Here is a 14,718-nt window from a genome sequence, read left to right as displayed (position 1 = left end):
CGGTCCCACAAATAATTCTAACAGCAGATGCATCGCTCTCCGGCTGGGGAGCTCATCTGTTACATCTAACAGCACAGGGCACGTGGACGCCGCAACAGAAGTTACTCCACATCAACCATCTGGAGTTACTGGCTATCTTCCTCGCCCTAAAATCCTTCCAGGCGCAGATTTCAGGCAAGGCAGTCCTCATTCGCACAGACATGACTGCCATGTACTACATTCAAAAACAGGGGGGGGGCACACACTCTCCACAGCTCTCTCAGTTAGCACAGAGCATATGGAGATGGGCAATTCCACAAAAGATTTTTCTCCTAGCCCAACACGTCCCAGGAGTACAAAACACCGTGGCAGATCTGCTGAGCAGGCAGACACAGCAGATCCACGAGTGGGAACTTCACCCACAGGTTCTTCACCCGTTCTTTCAGAAGTGGGGGCATCCACACATAGACCTATTCGCCACCCACGAAAACAAAAAATGCCCAAGCTTCGCCGCCATATCCACACCCATTGTCCGAAGGCAATGCGATATGGATGAACTGGTCAAACTAATTTGCATACGCTTTTCCACCTCTCCCACTAATATCATTAGTGGTGCGAAAGCTACAGCAGCATTCCCTAACTCTGATCCTGGTAGCTCCAACATGGGCCAGACAACCGTGGTACACCACACTGCTGGAACTCTCAGTAGTACCACACCAAAAGCTACGCCTCTACCCATGCCTCCTAACCCAGAACCAACGAGAGTCAGGCACCCAGACCCAGCTCAACTCAACCTTGCGATCTGGCTCCTGAGGTCCTAGAATTTGGATACCTTAACCTTCCCCCTGATTGCATGAACATTATCAGGGAAGCTAGGCGCCCTACTACTAGGGCGTGCGATGCAGCAAAGTGGAAAAGATTTGTTGTTTACTGCCACAACAACGCAATCAATCCTTTAAATGTATCCATACAGCACATTGTTATTTACAACGGTGTAACCTAGCATATACTTCCATTCGGTTACACCTCGCTGCAATTGCTGCTTATTTACAAAATAGGCAGCACCTATCACTCTTCAGAGTGCCTGCCATCAAGGCCTTTATGGAAGGCCTCAAAAGAGTAATTCCACCCAGAGTGCCACCTGCACCTGTTTGGAACTTGAATATAGTTCTCACACGGTTGATGGGACCCCCTTTCGAACCATTACATAAGTGTGAGCTGCAATTTCTCACATGGAAAACAGCTTTTCTAGTGGCCATCACTTCCCTCAGAAGAGTTAGTGAAATACAGGCACACACTAGACAGGAACCTTTTCTTCAGATGCATCACAACAAGGTTGTACTCTGCACCAATCCCAAATTTCTACCCAAAGTCATTTCTCCATTCCATTTAAACCAATCGGTAGAATTACCAGTCTTTTTCTCGCAACCCCAAACAGTTGCAGAAAGAGCCTTACACACACTGGATGTTAAAAGGGCTTTACTTTATTACATCCAGAGAACACAACCTTTCAGAAAAACCAAACAGCTATTTGTTTCCTTCTCCCCACCACACAAAGGCAACCCTATTTCCAAATCAGGGATAGCTAGGATTGTAAAATGCATACAGATTTGCTACCAAAAAGCAAAACTAACGCTATCAGTTTCCCCTAAAGCCCACTCTACAAGGAAGATAGGGGCTTCTATGGCTTTCCTAGGGAACATACCACTAGATGACATCTGCAAAGCAGCGACATGGTCAACACCGCACACCTTCACAAAACATTACTGTGTAGATGTGCAAACCTAGCAACAGGCTAGTGTGGGCCAAGCTGTACTAAAAACACTGTTTCAAACAACTGCAACGGATGCCGGTGGTCGCCGCTAGGGTTGGGTACTGCTATGTAATTATGCACAGTGTATAATCTGCAGCTCATATGCCTCGAACGGAATATGCTACTTACCAGTATGCATCTGTTCTTGGCATGTAGAGCTGCTGATCTATACACGCCCACCCGGATACCTGTATCCGTTCCAGTCTTATCTTATTTAGATACAATACACATGGGTTTCTTTACTGTTACTACTACGCTCCATCTTTCCCTGCTGGCAAAAAACAATCTGAGGATGGAGCCGAAGCCCATGCGCAATACGAACCAAAAGAGGAGTCACCAAACTCGTGACTTCCAAAGACTTTCCAAGAGGAAAAACAAACTGCAAACATCCGGGCCCAACACCAGATGGCGATCTATGCACAGTGTATAGATCTGCAGCTCTACATGCCAAGAACAGATGCATACTGGTAAGTAGCATATTCCTTTCTTCATAGGGTAACATTGACTGGCTTTTTCCTGAAATTTTCAAATCTTAAAAAATTCACCAAAAATCAGCCGAGAAACAAACAAAATTACTCACCTGCTCTTAGGTGAGCTCCCAGTGCTGGATCTTGGTGCCCAGCACTATCTCTGAAAAATACTTACAACTGTACTTACCAGTAACCCAATTTTCTCCCATAGGAAATCATTGACTGTTTTTCTGTGAAATTTCTTCTAAGTGTCAATTTCTGCAATCTTCAAATATTCTTTAAAAATCGTATAATATCTGAAAACGTAATTACTTGCCTGTTTTGGATAAAGGTCCCAGTACTGAGTCTAGGTACCCAGTACTGGATTACAAAAGTAACGAAAACATACTATACCTGTAACTTGCATTTTCTGCCATAGGGAATCATTGACTGTTTTCTATGAAATATTTTGTAAGTGTCAACTTTTAAAATAGCTAAATATTGTTTAAAAATCATCACAGTAATTAAGTCGACTTTCATCACTTGATTCTAAGTACTGACCCGGACTGAATCTAGGATCCAGTTCTGGAATTTCAAAAGAAATCCTAAAAGTAATCTGTGGCAAATAACATGAACCTTCCATTGAACTCAATGCATTGTTGTGTTTAAAATAGTGTTGCCTATTGCAACCACTTGTAACTGTTTACAAAAGTCAATTGCATATTGCAAAAGTATTTATATAAAGCATCTCATTCTAAGAAAGTATATTTTAATTCCAATTGTTTGTTCTAAAATAAAACAAGCATATATTTTTTATATATAAACCATTGGCCTAGAGTTCAGTGTTGTGTGTGAGACCATTTGCTGACTGAGTGTGTACAACCAATGCTTTACACTGTCCTCTGATACTGCCTTACTGCTCGACCAAGCTACCACTTTAGAGAGTAAGGTTATATCTAACTTTAGCCTCTGTCAAACCCTTGGGGACTGTGGACTCTGTACACCCTGTACCTATTAAGGAACATTATATACAGAGCCACTTTCTCACACCCACCAAATAGACATGTCAAAAAAAATCTTATAAGAGAATTTCTCAGGAGACTTGTATGTGATGGCACTGTGGAGGATTTGTTCCTTGATCCTGAAGTTCCCAAAGTTAACTACAATAGTCCGCGGATACTTTGCATTATGAGGTTGGACCGCAGGGACATGATGGGCTCACGTAATAGTTAAATCTAGATTTTATGCATCCGCTTCGGGATACTCCAGTTTAACCATCCTGTCCGAAATCCAGTTAGCCATAGGCTGATCGTTCTTACGCCCAGCCTGTAACTTCTCAGCTAGAGCTTCCTGGTGAGGTTTGACGTCTTCTAAATCGGAGACTCGTTGCTCAACATGGGAAATCTGTGCAGTAATGCTGCATATTTATATGAATTAAACTTCGTAGCTGTTTTTAATTTTTTTTGCGTCTCATCTTGGGAGATTTTTATTTGTTTTAGTTCCCCCGAAGATCTGTTGAAGGAGCATATTCTTCGATGCAGCCTGGGATTCGCCTATTTTGAAGGTTTGCCCTACTACATGAGTTTGGGGGGCTGTGGTATTGATGTCCATGCTCTCGGAACCTCTTGTCGTTCACCTGCATATTTTCCCATACCATATGTGCAGGAGGGGCTATAGCCGCTAGTGTTAGATGGGCTGCTCTATCCTGATCTTCTCAAGTTGATTTTCTTTCGGTGACAAGTGCTCTCCTTCCTTGCATTGCAGCACTTCTAAGGATGAAGAGTCATTAGTTTTGGCCTCCATGAAAGCCAAAGATGCTTTGCCCTGAACAATTTCTCCACTGAAAAGTTCAAAAGCTGCTACGTCCTTTTCTAGGCTGGCTCTTTGATCAGATACAGTATTAGGTGAAATAATCTGTACTTCTACACCAGAGAATTTTAGTCCCGCTCCCCTAACCAAGGAGGTGTGATTGGAATGCTTCGAGTTGCACACTAAATTTATAGCGGCGCAACTTAGTTGCTGAATCTCTTGAGTCTTTTCAAGGTTTTTGAATACCAGTGCCAGGAGATGCCTGTGGGAGCCACACCTGTAATTACACAGGCCGCCTCCAACTATCCACAGGTATTCTTCACCCTGAGGAGAGCCTATTATTCTCCTTTTGGGGTGCAAGTTCAGGCTGACAGCTGTGAGACTCAGATCACCAACGCATTGTGTATGGTGCCAGGCTGTGAGTATTGGTTACCTTCCTGCGGCCAGGCATTGTTCGCAAAAAACAGAGGAATGGCTTTTATTCCAGCCTCTGGGTTCTCCTGCTCTCACCTAGTTTCCCTCTCTTAGCAAGTTACCACTTTTTCCTGGCTAGGGAGTGCTGCCATAGCAACCCAAGAACTACAATCCAGTCAAAATGTCATGGCAATACATAATATTGGAAACAGCGTTTAGTGAAATGCAAATTCAGACTGCAAGTAATGTACGGTAACTCACCAGGAACTGCTATCCCAACTTTCAGCAGTACATATACCTGCTTCAACGAGGAACTGAAAATCCAAGAGAACCAGAACATTTTTCCGTTAACGCTGCTGTGGAACTGCCTAAGTGCATCCCACCGTCTGGCAGTCCTTGTCCCAGTTCCAGCTTGCTGCTTATGACAAGAGTCTAATCGCCTTCCGAGCGGTCCACTCAGGCTTCGTGCAACACGTTTTTTAGGATTTATTTATTTTTCCAAAACCTGAGCCACAGCGATTCTGGAAACGAGCGGGTCCGCTGCATTGTGCTGGGGAAATTCAGGTTTCTCATGCTGGGGTGAGGTGCGGCGCTTTACAAGCCGACCATATTGGACGCTGTCGGCATTCCGCAAAGAGTCTCAGCCAGGGAGAATGACTGGTGCTCTACATGGCTGCCCACGTTTAACCACCAACCTTTGACCGCATTCATGAAGACTTGTTTGGTATCCCTATTGGGAATTTGGTGTTTTAAACCCTGCACAAATTATTCTGTAATATAAGTGAGTAGGTTCTAGCCCAGGACCTATTATCTTGGGCCTGTACCCTGCACTCGCAGCATTGATTAGTAACTTGGGCTCTTGATTAATGTAATCCCCACCCTTTAATGCTCAAACTGTGTCGGCTACCTTAAGTTTCTTTACTTTGTTAGTATGTTGAATGCTCAAGCTTCTTTCCTGTTAGTCTATTGGAATGGTATCTGCTAGGAAAATTTCCACCCCATTTAATAACCTATTTTTATGGGGTCCAAAATGTCGTCCGCCTTCTCTGTAGTTTCATAAAATAGTTTTGTTTGTAATTCCACTAAATCTTTTCATGGGCTCTTAGTTCTTAAGTGGGTTGAATTGCTGTTTATGGCTTATAGTGGTCCTAAACTTTAGTGTTCTGAATTTTGACATGCTCAATGGTGTAGGAGAGCTTTGAGAGTCTAGATCGCTAAGATCTGAATCGGGACTACCTGAAATTCCACAGATGCATGCCTGTTTCCAGTTGTGCTCGCAATCTTTTTAAATCACAGGCCTTTTCACTACTAATTTGACCAGCAATGAGAAACCTTTTTTGTGTATACAGCACTATTCAAAGAGACCAAATGTTTTCTACCTTCTTAAGGTTTAGCCTACCCATAGCTTGCGCTGGGCTTTTGAAATCTCTTGTTAAGAAAATTTTAAAAGGGGCTTACAGCCCATCAATAACTTACCTGTACATATCATTGGTTGGCGCCCACAGCGCCAGTTTACTTGCTTCCTATTGGTTAGTGCCTCCTCCGGCCGCTTTCTGGGCTCCTAGTCCCTGCTCCTGTGGATAGATAACATTTTTTTTTTCTCGACTACACTTTCCGTTGTCACTGCTGAGCATCACCTTTTTGTTATCAATATGTATTTAAAGGACATATGCGAGAGAATACTGCCTCAGAATGTGTGCATTATTTTTCTTCTTTTGGTACATTATTTAATCAATCCTCTACAATAATTTGGTCCTCCACTGCCGCATGTTTACAATAGCCTCTACTATAAGGGTGACGCTACAATCCTGTGCTCATACCAGAAATACCTTCGTTCAAGCATGTATTGGGTTTTATTACAGGCATGCACAGAGCTGCGTATTTCGCAGATTTTCCAGTTCACCAGGGGGGAAGGTGCCACAGCCACGTCATATAGCCTTCTGGAAACATCCACCCCTGGTTTCAGACATTGTTAGCGCACAGATGGGGAGGGGGGCGTTGCTGAAATCTTGCTGTATCTCCTGTCCCTCAGGCTGTCACATTTGCACTCATGTCTGGCCTGAGGAGACGCGGCTACTGCTGAGCTCTGTATCCCACAGGGTGGCAGGCCTTGGTCTCTGCGCTAAGCATCTTCCTGCAAGAGGCAAAAACGTAAAAAGCAACCCCCAACTAGAAATACATAGAAAACAGGCGCAGTCAATATTCCTTTCCCTAAAGAAGTGACTAACATCGAACATGGTGAATGCCAGCCACTTCTCGTCATGCCTCCTTACACATCCCACCACCATCTGAATCTGCTATAACTTACAAGGACATCCTCTAAAAGACACCAAAAAACACTCTTGATTAAAGTAGCAAGATGCACAAAGCACCTTTGACAAGAAGCAACTTCCAAGTGTATTGGTAAAAGCAACATCAGCCACATTCCACCACTCAGACAAGGCACTCCCTTCTCTTGCAAGGTATTATATTCAAAATGGATTTTGATGTGTTGCAGATATAGTGAAGATGCTACTAGGGCATCAAGAAACCGGAGTGAAGTGTGACACGAATAAACAAAATTGTGGCATCCTGCAGAAATCGCCATATGCACTTGTAAATCGGTTCAATTAAATGCCTAAATTGGGAGCGGTTAGAAATCCACTCAAAGAGCTGGCATTGGCAATTTTGGGGCGCTCTCAATGTTTTCTTTTTATTTGTAACCTGTTGCACAGCCTGTAGGAAAATTACCCTATTTGTTATTGTCACCCCCCAAATTTTGCTCCCCCCCACACTGGAAACCTACTTACTAGGCTCCAGTGCAAATGCTCTTTCCATAAAACAAGGTAAAAGATCAAATTGTGATACAGGTGGCCTACACTGTGGCACCCCTGTAAGTCTCTAGTAAATGTTACCACTGGAACCTAGGGTATGGGTACCACAGAGGGTCCCTATGGGCTGCATCATGTCATATGCCACCGTAAGGAACCCCATCCAAATTCCCATCACTATCCTTTTCAATCCAACTAACCGGTCCACTGCTCGAATTAATTTTATATTTCACTATACTAATTGACCACTAATCCTCTGAGTTCCTAAGTAGCATGCTTCTTGCCAGAAAAAACTCTTCGACGTAGTAAGCGATCTATAAGGCAAATGTTACTTACCAGTATGCATCTGTTCTTGGTATGTAGAGCTGCAGATTCACACACTGTGCATAGATCGCCATCTGGTGTTGGGCCTGGATGTTTGCACTTTGTTGTATTGGAAGAAGTTTTTGGAAGTCACAAGATAGGTGACTCCTCCTTTATACAAGAGTGCGCATGGGCATCGACTCCATCTTCAGATTGTTTTTTCGCCAAGAAGGGAAATGATGGAGTTTGGTAAGAAACAGAAATAGATGCTATGTATGTTGTATCTAATTAAGATACTTGAACAGGTAAAGGTAGCCGCTGAGGCGCGTGGGTGTGTGTCTGCCGCTCTACATGCCAAGAACAGATGCATACTGGTAAGCAACATTTTCCGTTCGAGGCATATGAGCTGCAGATCACACCCTGTGCATAGATTGCATGGCAGTACTCCTCCTCGGCATCAACCACCAGTATCTGTTGCAGTAGTTTGAAATAGTGTTTTGAGTACAGCCTGGCCCACGTTAGCTGCTTGTTTTGCCTGCACATCTACACAATAGTGTTTTGTGAATGTGTGCGGTGTAGACCATGTAGCTGCTTTGCAGATATAATATACGGGAATGTTCCCTAAAAATGCCATTGAAGCCCCTATTTTGCGGGTAGAGAGGGCTTTAGGGGGAACAGATAGTGTACGTTTTGCTTTGTGATGGCACATTTATGCAGATGTTCGAATGGAGGAACCATTGGTTTTGTGAGGACGACGTTTGGATTCCACACTGGCGAGGGTGTTACCCTGGAAGTAATTATTATTTTAAGGCCTTCCATAAATGCTTTAATGGCAGGTACCCTGAACAATTACAGATGTCTGTTTTGTGGGTAAGCTGTTATGGCAGCGAGATGTAATCTAATCGATGTGTATGCTAGATTACATCTTTGAAGATGCAGCAGGTAACATATGTGTTGAGTGGAAGCATCTTACGGATTGATGGAGTTGTTGTTACAGTATAAAACAAATCTTTTCCACTTGGCTGCATAGCAAGCTCTAGTAGTGGGGCGCCTAGCCTCTTTGATAACGTTCATACAATCCGGTGGAAGATTGAGGTAACCAAATTCTACGACTTCAGGAGCCAGATCGAGCTGTGCTGGATCTGATTATCTAATCTCTCCATGGTTCTGTGTTAAGAGGTGTGGGGAGAGGTGTAGTTTTTGGTGCAGGACTACTGATCGTTCCAGCAATGTTGTGTACCAGTTGTCTGGCCCATGTTGGAGCAACTAGGATCACTGTTAGTGACTATTGTTGCAGCTTGAGCACCACTAATGGAATGATTGGGAGAGGCGGAAAAGCGTATGCAAATCTGCCTGACAAATTCTTCCATATCACGTTGCCTTTGGACAATGGATGTGGATATCTGGCGGCAAAGCTTGGGCATTTTGTGTTGTAATGTGTGGCGAAGAGATCTCTCTGGCTGCCCCCGCATTTGGAAAACGGTTGAACTTGTGGATAAAGTTCCCACTCGTGAATGTGTTGTGTCTGACGACTTAACAGATCTGCCATGTGATTTTTGAATTCCTGGAAGATGTTAGGCTAAAAGGAATATGTTTTGAGGAATAGCCCACCTCCATATGCTCTGTGATAGTTGAGAGAGCTGCAAAGTGTGTGTGGTCTTTCCCCCCCCCCCCCCCCCTAAAGTTTTTGTAAATGGTACATCGCAGTTATATTGCCGGTGCGGACTAAGACAGCTTTGCCCGATATCTGTTTCTGGAATGATTTTAATGTCAGAAAGATTGCTAGTAACGCGAAATGGTTGATGTGAAGTAGTTTTTGGTGAGGTGTCTATGTGCCCTGTATGGTGTGATTAAGTAGATGAGCTCTGAATACGGTGATCGATGCGTCTGCTGTTCACACAATCTGTGGAACCGGCTCTAGAAACGGTCGCCCTTTAAACAAGTTCTGGGTGTCCCACCACTGCAGAGAGCGATGTGTGCGGCCCTCCACCAATACCACTCCACCAATACCAGATCTGTTAGCTGACCTTGAGCTTGGTTCCACTGACGTGCCAAGCATTCCTGTAAGGGGTGCATCAGGAGTCTTGCATGAGGTACTATAATTATGCAAGGGGCCATCAATCCCTATTAGCTGCATGAACACGAGCTGGAAGTGAGTGTTGCGGCTGGAATTTTGTTATAAGGGTTTGCATGCTTGCTATCCTGGCTGGACTGGGATATCCAAGGCTTTTTGAGGTGTCTATTGTGGCATCTAGATATTGTTGGATGTGGGACGATTGGAGGTGAGACTTTGTGAGGTTTACGGTAAAGCCTAAGTCGTGAAGTAGTTGGATTGTGTTGTGCGTGTAATTTACACACTGGGTATGTGACTTGGCTTTTAATGTGCCAGTCTTCTAAATATGGGAAGACCTAGATTTGTTGTCTTAAGTGTGCTGCTACCACTGCCAGACATTTTGTGGAAGACTTGGGGTGCTGTGGTGACTGAGTGGGAGAGCCTTGAACTGGTAATGCTGACAGTCTACTACAAACCAGAGATTTCCTGAGAGCAGGGTGAATGGGAATGTGGAAGTAAGCGTCCTTGAGATCGAAGGTGGCAAGGAAGTCTCCTTGTTTGAGTAGAGGAAGGACCTGTTGAAGAGTAATCATATGAAAGTGGTCCGATTGTATGTAGAGGTTTAATGGTCTGAGGTCCAAGATGGGTCTCGGGGTTCCGTCCTTCGGAATGAGAGTACAGGGAGTAAACCCCTGTGTTTTGGTGATGCTGGGGAACAGGTTCTATTGCATGTTTTTGTAGGAGGGAAAGCACCTCCTGTTTTAAGAGCGTTAAGTGCTCTGTTGACATTGGGCGCTTCCTGGGTAGTATGTTTGGGGGAGTTGAAGTGAGTTCTAGGCAATAACCGAATTGGATGATTTGTCTCACCCACCTGTCTGTGGCAATGGTGTTCCAGACGGGTAGGAACTGTAGCAATCTTTCCACTGACCAGAGTAGTGGTCGGGGGGGGGGGGTGGAGGGAAGTCATTGTTTGGGGATGGAGGCTGTACGAGTATTGGTAGTTTTACCTCTACCCTTGTTGTTGCCCCTGTAGCCTCCTCTGTGATAGCCTCAGGTAGATAAGGTCTGGGCGGGACTCTTGTTGGAAGTGGAGGGGTTGGCAGTGTTAACCTCTAGAGGCGCCCATATAAGAGGAGCGACAAAAGGAACTTCGGGGAGCTTGCGATTGCAAAGCTCCCATTGATTTGGCAGTGTCTGTATCTTTTTTTTTCATCTTCTCCAAAGATGATTCTACACTAGGCCCAAATAAGTGTTCCCGGTCAAACGGTTGGTTTAATATGGTAGTTTGGACTTCGGGTTTAAAGCCTGAAATGTGTAGCCATTCAGGTCTAAAAGGACACTGGTATTAATAGCTCGGGATGCTGTCAGCAGCATCCAGAGCGTAATGAATGGAGGTATTAGTTATGAATTTGCCTTCCCGGATGAGATAATTTGCTCTTGTTTTATGTTGATCTGGAAGGTGTTGTAGTAGGGTCTCTAGCTCGTCATAGTGTGCCCTATCGTACCTAGCCAGCAAAGCCTGTGTGTTGGCAATTCTCCATATGTTGGCTGCTTGGGACGCTGTTCTATTACCGGATGCGTCCAGCAATTTTGACTCCTTATCCGGAGGTGGAGCATCGCCTGTGGTTTGGGAGTTAGCTCTTTTACTGTCGTTGGAGACTACTAGGGAATCCAGTGGTAGTTGGCCTTTAATGTAAACCGGGTCAGTTGGGGCAGATTTGTATTTTTTTCCCACCCTGGGGTTAATGTCTCTGGCCCTTACAGGATATTTAAACACTTTGGGAGTGTTTGATTACCCCTTTTTGCATTGGGAGAATGGAAGTGGACCTTTGAGATGGTGCAAAAGTGTCCATGAGGAAATCCTCTTCTACAGGGTCTGTGTGCAAATTGACACCGTGGTATTCTGCAGCTCTGTGTATGAGCTGAGTGAACCCTATAATGTCCTCTGGAGGGGGTGGTCTAGATGGGTAGAGATCATCTTGTGGTGCATTAGGGACATCGGTTGTGCCATAATCTTCCTATGGCCCCAAGTCCAATTGTTTGTGTAGCACAAGTTTTGGAGTGGTTTTCTGCTCCTTAGGCTTGGAATCTGGAGTTTTTTCTGGGTCCTGTTGGGGTCTTTGGAACAGACTGTTTCTTTGGTTCCGTTGATTTTTTTTATTTATTTTTTTATTATTTTTTTTTTCCGGATCCGAAGGTTGAGCTCCAGTGGTCTCCGGAGCCGGTTGCTTGGTTCGTTCCGATGTTTTGTTTTTTAGAAGATTGAGCGTCAGTCTTTGAAACCGTTTGTTTGGCTGGTTCCGAAGATTTTTTTCGGAGCAGAGACGTCCGTACCAGCGGATTTCAGTGCCGAAGGCACCGTTGTGGAACCCGGTGTCGGTGCAGATAAAGACAGTGGTTTCTTCTTTGGTGCCGGGAATGGGTTTCCGGTACAGACGGTAGGCTGACTCTATCTCGAGTGGCCTGAAGGCTTATGTATCGACTTCATTGCCGAGCCCGAAGGCAGGGCATGGGAAGCTTTGTCACAGTGTGCACCTTGGCCTGAAGGTGAAGGTGTGACCGAAGCCAGCCTTCTGAATGGGTATGAGGGAGGGTCGACATGAGTACTTGCGACCTGCTGCCCTGGAGTAATGTCTTCGACGTCGAAGGCACTAACGTTGCCCTCTTCGATCTGCTCCTGCACATGGATGCCTTCTTGGAAGATATCGTCCGGTATCGATGTTGAAGATCGAACCATGCTTCTTCGAGCTAGATGATCCCGAATTGTCTTCTTGGAGCGGAGAGAGGCACAAGCTGGACAGTCTTTGGCCTCCTGCTCAGGCGAAAGGCAGAGGTTACACACCTCGTGAAGATCGACGTGTGGAAACTTGGATCCACATTGAGGACACTTTTTTTTTTTTTTTTTTTTTTAAAGGACTCCTTTCCATGAGCCAAAGGCCTAATGGCGCAGCTAGGCCTGCTTCGACGATCGGAATTTAAGAATTCAAGTTTGGAGAAATGCGCGTCGAATGGGAAACGCGATCGAAACAATACCGAAGAGTGGGTGAAGGATTGCGCGTCAAAAGGTAGAACGATAACGACACCGAACTGGAGTGCGACGAACACATCCGAGCCCGATGGCGGGAAAAACAATCTGAAGATGGAGTCGATGCCCATGCGCTCTATTGTCCAAAGGAGGAGTCGCCCATCTCGTGACTTCCAAAGACTTCTTCCAATACAACAGTGCAAACATCCGGGCCCAACACCAGATGGTGATCTATGCACAGTGTGTGATCTGCAGCTCATATGCCTCGAACATACAATTGCAGGCTGCATGACATTGTGCAAATCATGATGAAAACGACACCCACTTGTGTCCAATGTAAAGGTCACTGCATATGATACATGTAAGTCACCCCTAAGGCAGGGTGCCTTATATTCTATGTGAGGACATATCTGCAGGAGCAGATGTGGCCCTGTGATGTCTCGTTCAATTGCTAAATGTTGCAGGTGAGCAAGGAAGCCATCTTAACGTATGTACTAGACACTGGTCAAAACTAGGTACCCAGCTACATAATGACTCCACTGAAATCTGTGGTGTTTTGTATCATAAAATGGTTTAATAAATCTATACTGATTCCAGTATGAGTTATTATACCATGCACCCAGAGGACACCTTAGTGCCCCCTGAAGCCTACCAGGCCATCGTTTTCTGGCTGACTGGTATAGTCCAGCCTGCCGCCATAGACCAGTTTCTGATCCCCCCCCCCTGCAGGTGGTAACCCCCACACTCTGAAGATAAACAGTGGCTGCTCCAGAGAAGGTGCTTTCACTTCCTCCAGCAGGATGGCTAGTGATTTAGCATATCTGACCCAGCGACTTCAAAGTCCCTGCCGCCTTTGATATGTGACCCCCGGAATCTCCCATATTTGGGAGATGCCAACACCTCTAGCACCCAAAGACCTGAACCCACTCACACCCACCCCCTCCCCGCCTGCAGCCTCTTTCTGCAGGCCAACTGAAACTGAGTGATTCTGACCGCTGGGGCAAAGACCACTGTACACCAGCCCCACAGCCAGAGTCCTGATCAAGTGACTGTGCATCCTGGCTCCATAGTTCCTAAAGACCCGAGCCCCTCTGAGTTTGAACCTACTCCCCAAGCCCCTCCCCCTTGAAGCTAAGTTGGTTGTTGTTTCAGTTTGGTATGTCTGTGTAATGTGATGTGCTTCCAATGATTAGTCAATTGGTAAATGTCATTAGACTGTCAGATTAACTTTGGACCTTTTTGCTTGAAAAAAACACACTAATGATGTTTTTTTTTTTTTTTTTTTTTTTTTTTTTAAATATATAATCTGCCTAAATTGTGACTTTTCTTGGCATTCTCCAGATTTGTTTTTTTTTTCGGTGTATGGCCGAAGTGAAGTGTATCATGATGGATATCTCGAAGACCCAAATGTGATCCTAAAGAAAGTGGTCTGTGATGAATGACTTAAATTGCAAGCAGTTTGTCACTACCTTATTGGAGACCCTCCAATATTGTTTGATTACATCTGATCTCTCCTAGCATTTTCTGCTTTGAAGGTGTTTGTAATAAGCTGGAAAATAAAGAAAATTATAAAGTCAGTGCTTCATATCTGAGGATTACAACTATTTGACTTTGAATAATGTGTTAAATCTGTGGTCTAAAATGCACAGTAGTTTACTTTGAATTTTCAGGTGATTGGAGTTAGAAATTGATCTCTTTTCCTGTCCGTACAAACAGATCTCTCGAATGTTAGCATCAAAAACTGCCCTTGCGATCAGATACGATGCTCTGGGTGAGGACACTAATGCAGAAATGGGAGTTGAAAACCGGGCAAAACTGGAGCTTCGGCTGCGACGCTTGGAGGATAAATCGGTATGTAAATTACTGTTATTCTATTTGTAATAATGTAACCGCTGAAAAGCAGTCATGTATGCTGAATACGTTTCAGCCACTGTTCCGAGACAGTGTTTCCATTTTTAGCTCAAATTCTCACGTGTGATGCTCTGCATGCTAAGTGTGAATGCTTTACTTCATTATGGCACTTTAATTTTATGATTAACTTTTCTTTAATTTCTCCTCCTCTT

The 14,718-nt window shown here is 44.6% G+C and overlaps 1 protein-coding gene across 2 annotated transcripts in view; it reads left to right on the top strand.

Annotated features, from left to right (window-relative positions):
* Positions 1 to 14,718, top strand: part of NOP58 (NOP58 ribonucleoprotein) — an 80,041-nt gene that overhangs the window by 53,573 nt on the left and 11,750 nt on the right. For both annotated transcript variants that reach the window (XM_085648969.1, XM_085648968.1), the window contains exon 11: positions 14,372 to 14,506. In XM_085648969.1, coding sequence (XP_085505095.1) covers positions 14,372 to 14,506 — 135 coding nt within the window. The remainder of the gene's footprint in view (positions 1 to 14,371; positions 14,507 to 14,718) is intronic.

The sequence above is a fragment of the Triturus cristatus genome, chromosome 3_2 (assembly GCF_964204655.1).
Source record: "Triturus cristatus chromosome 3_2, aTriCri1.1, whole genome shotgun sequence".
Lineage (NCBI taxonomy): Eukaryota > Metazoa > Chordata > Amphibia > Caudata > Salamandridae > Triturus > Triturus cristatus.
The sequence above is the reverse complement of the archived record's forward strand: the minus strand, read 5'-3'. Positions and strand labels throughout refer to the sequence as shown.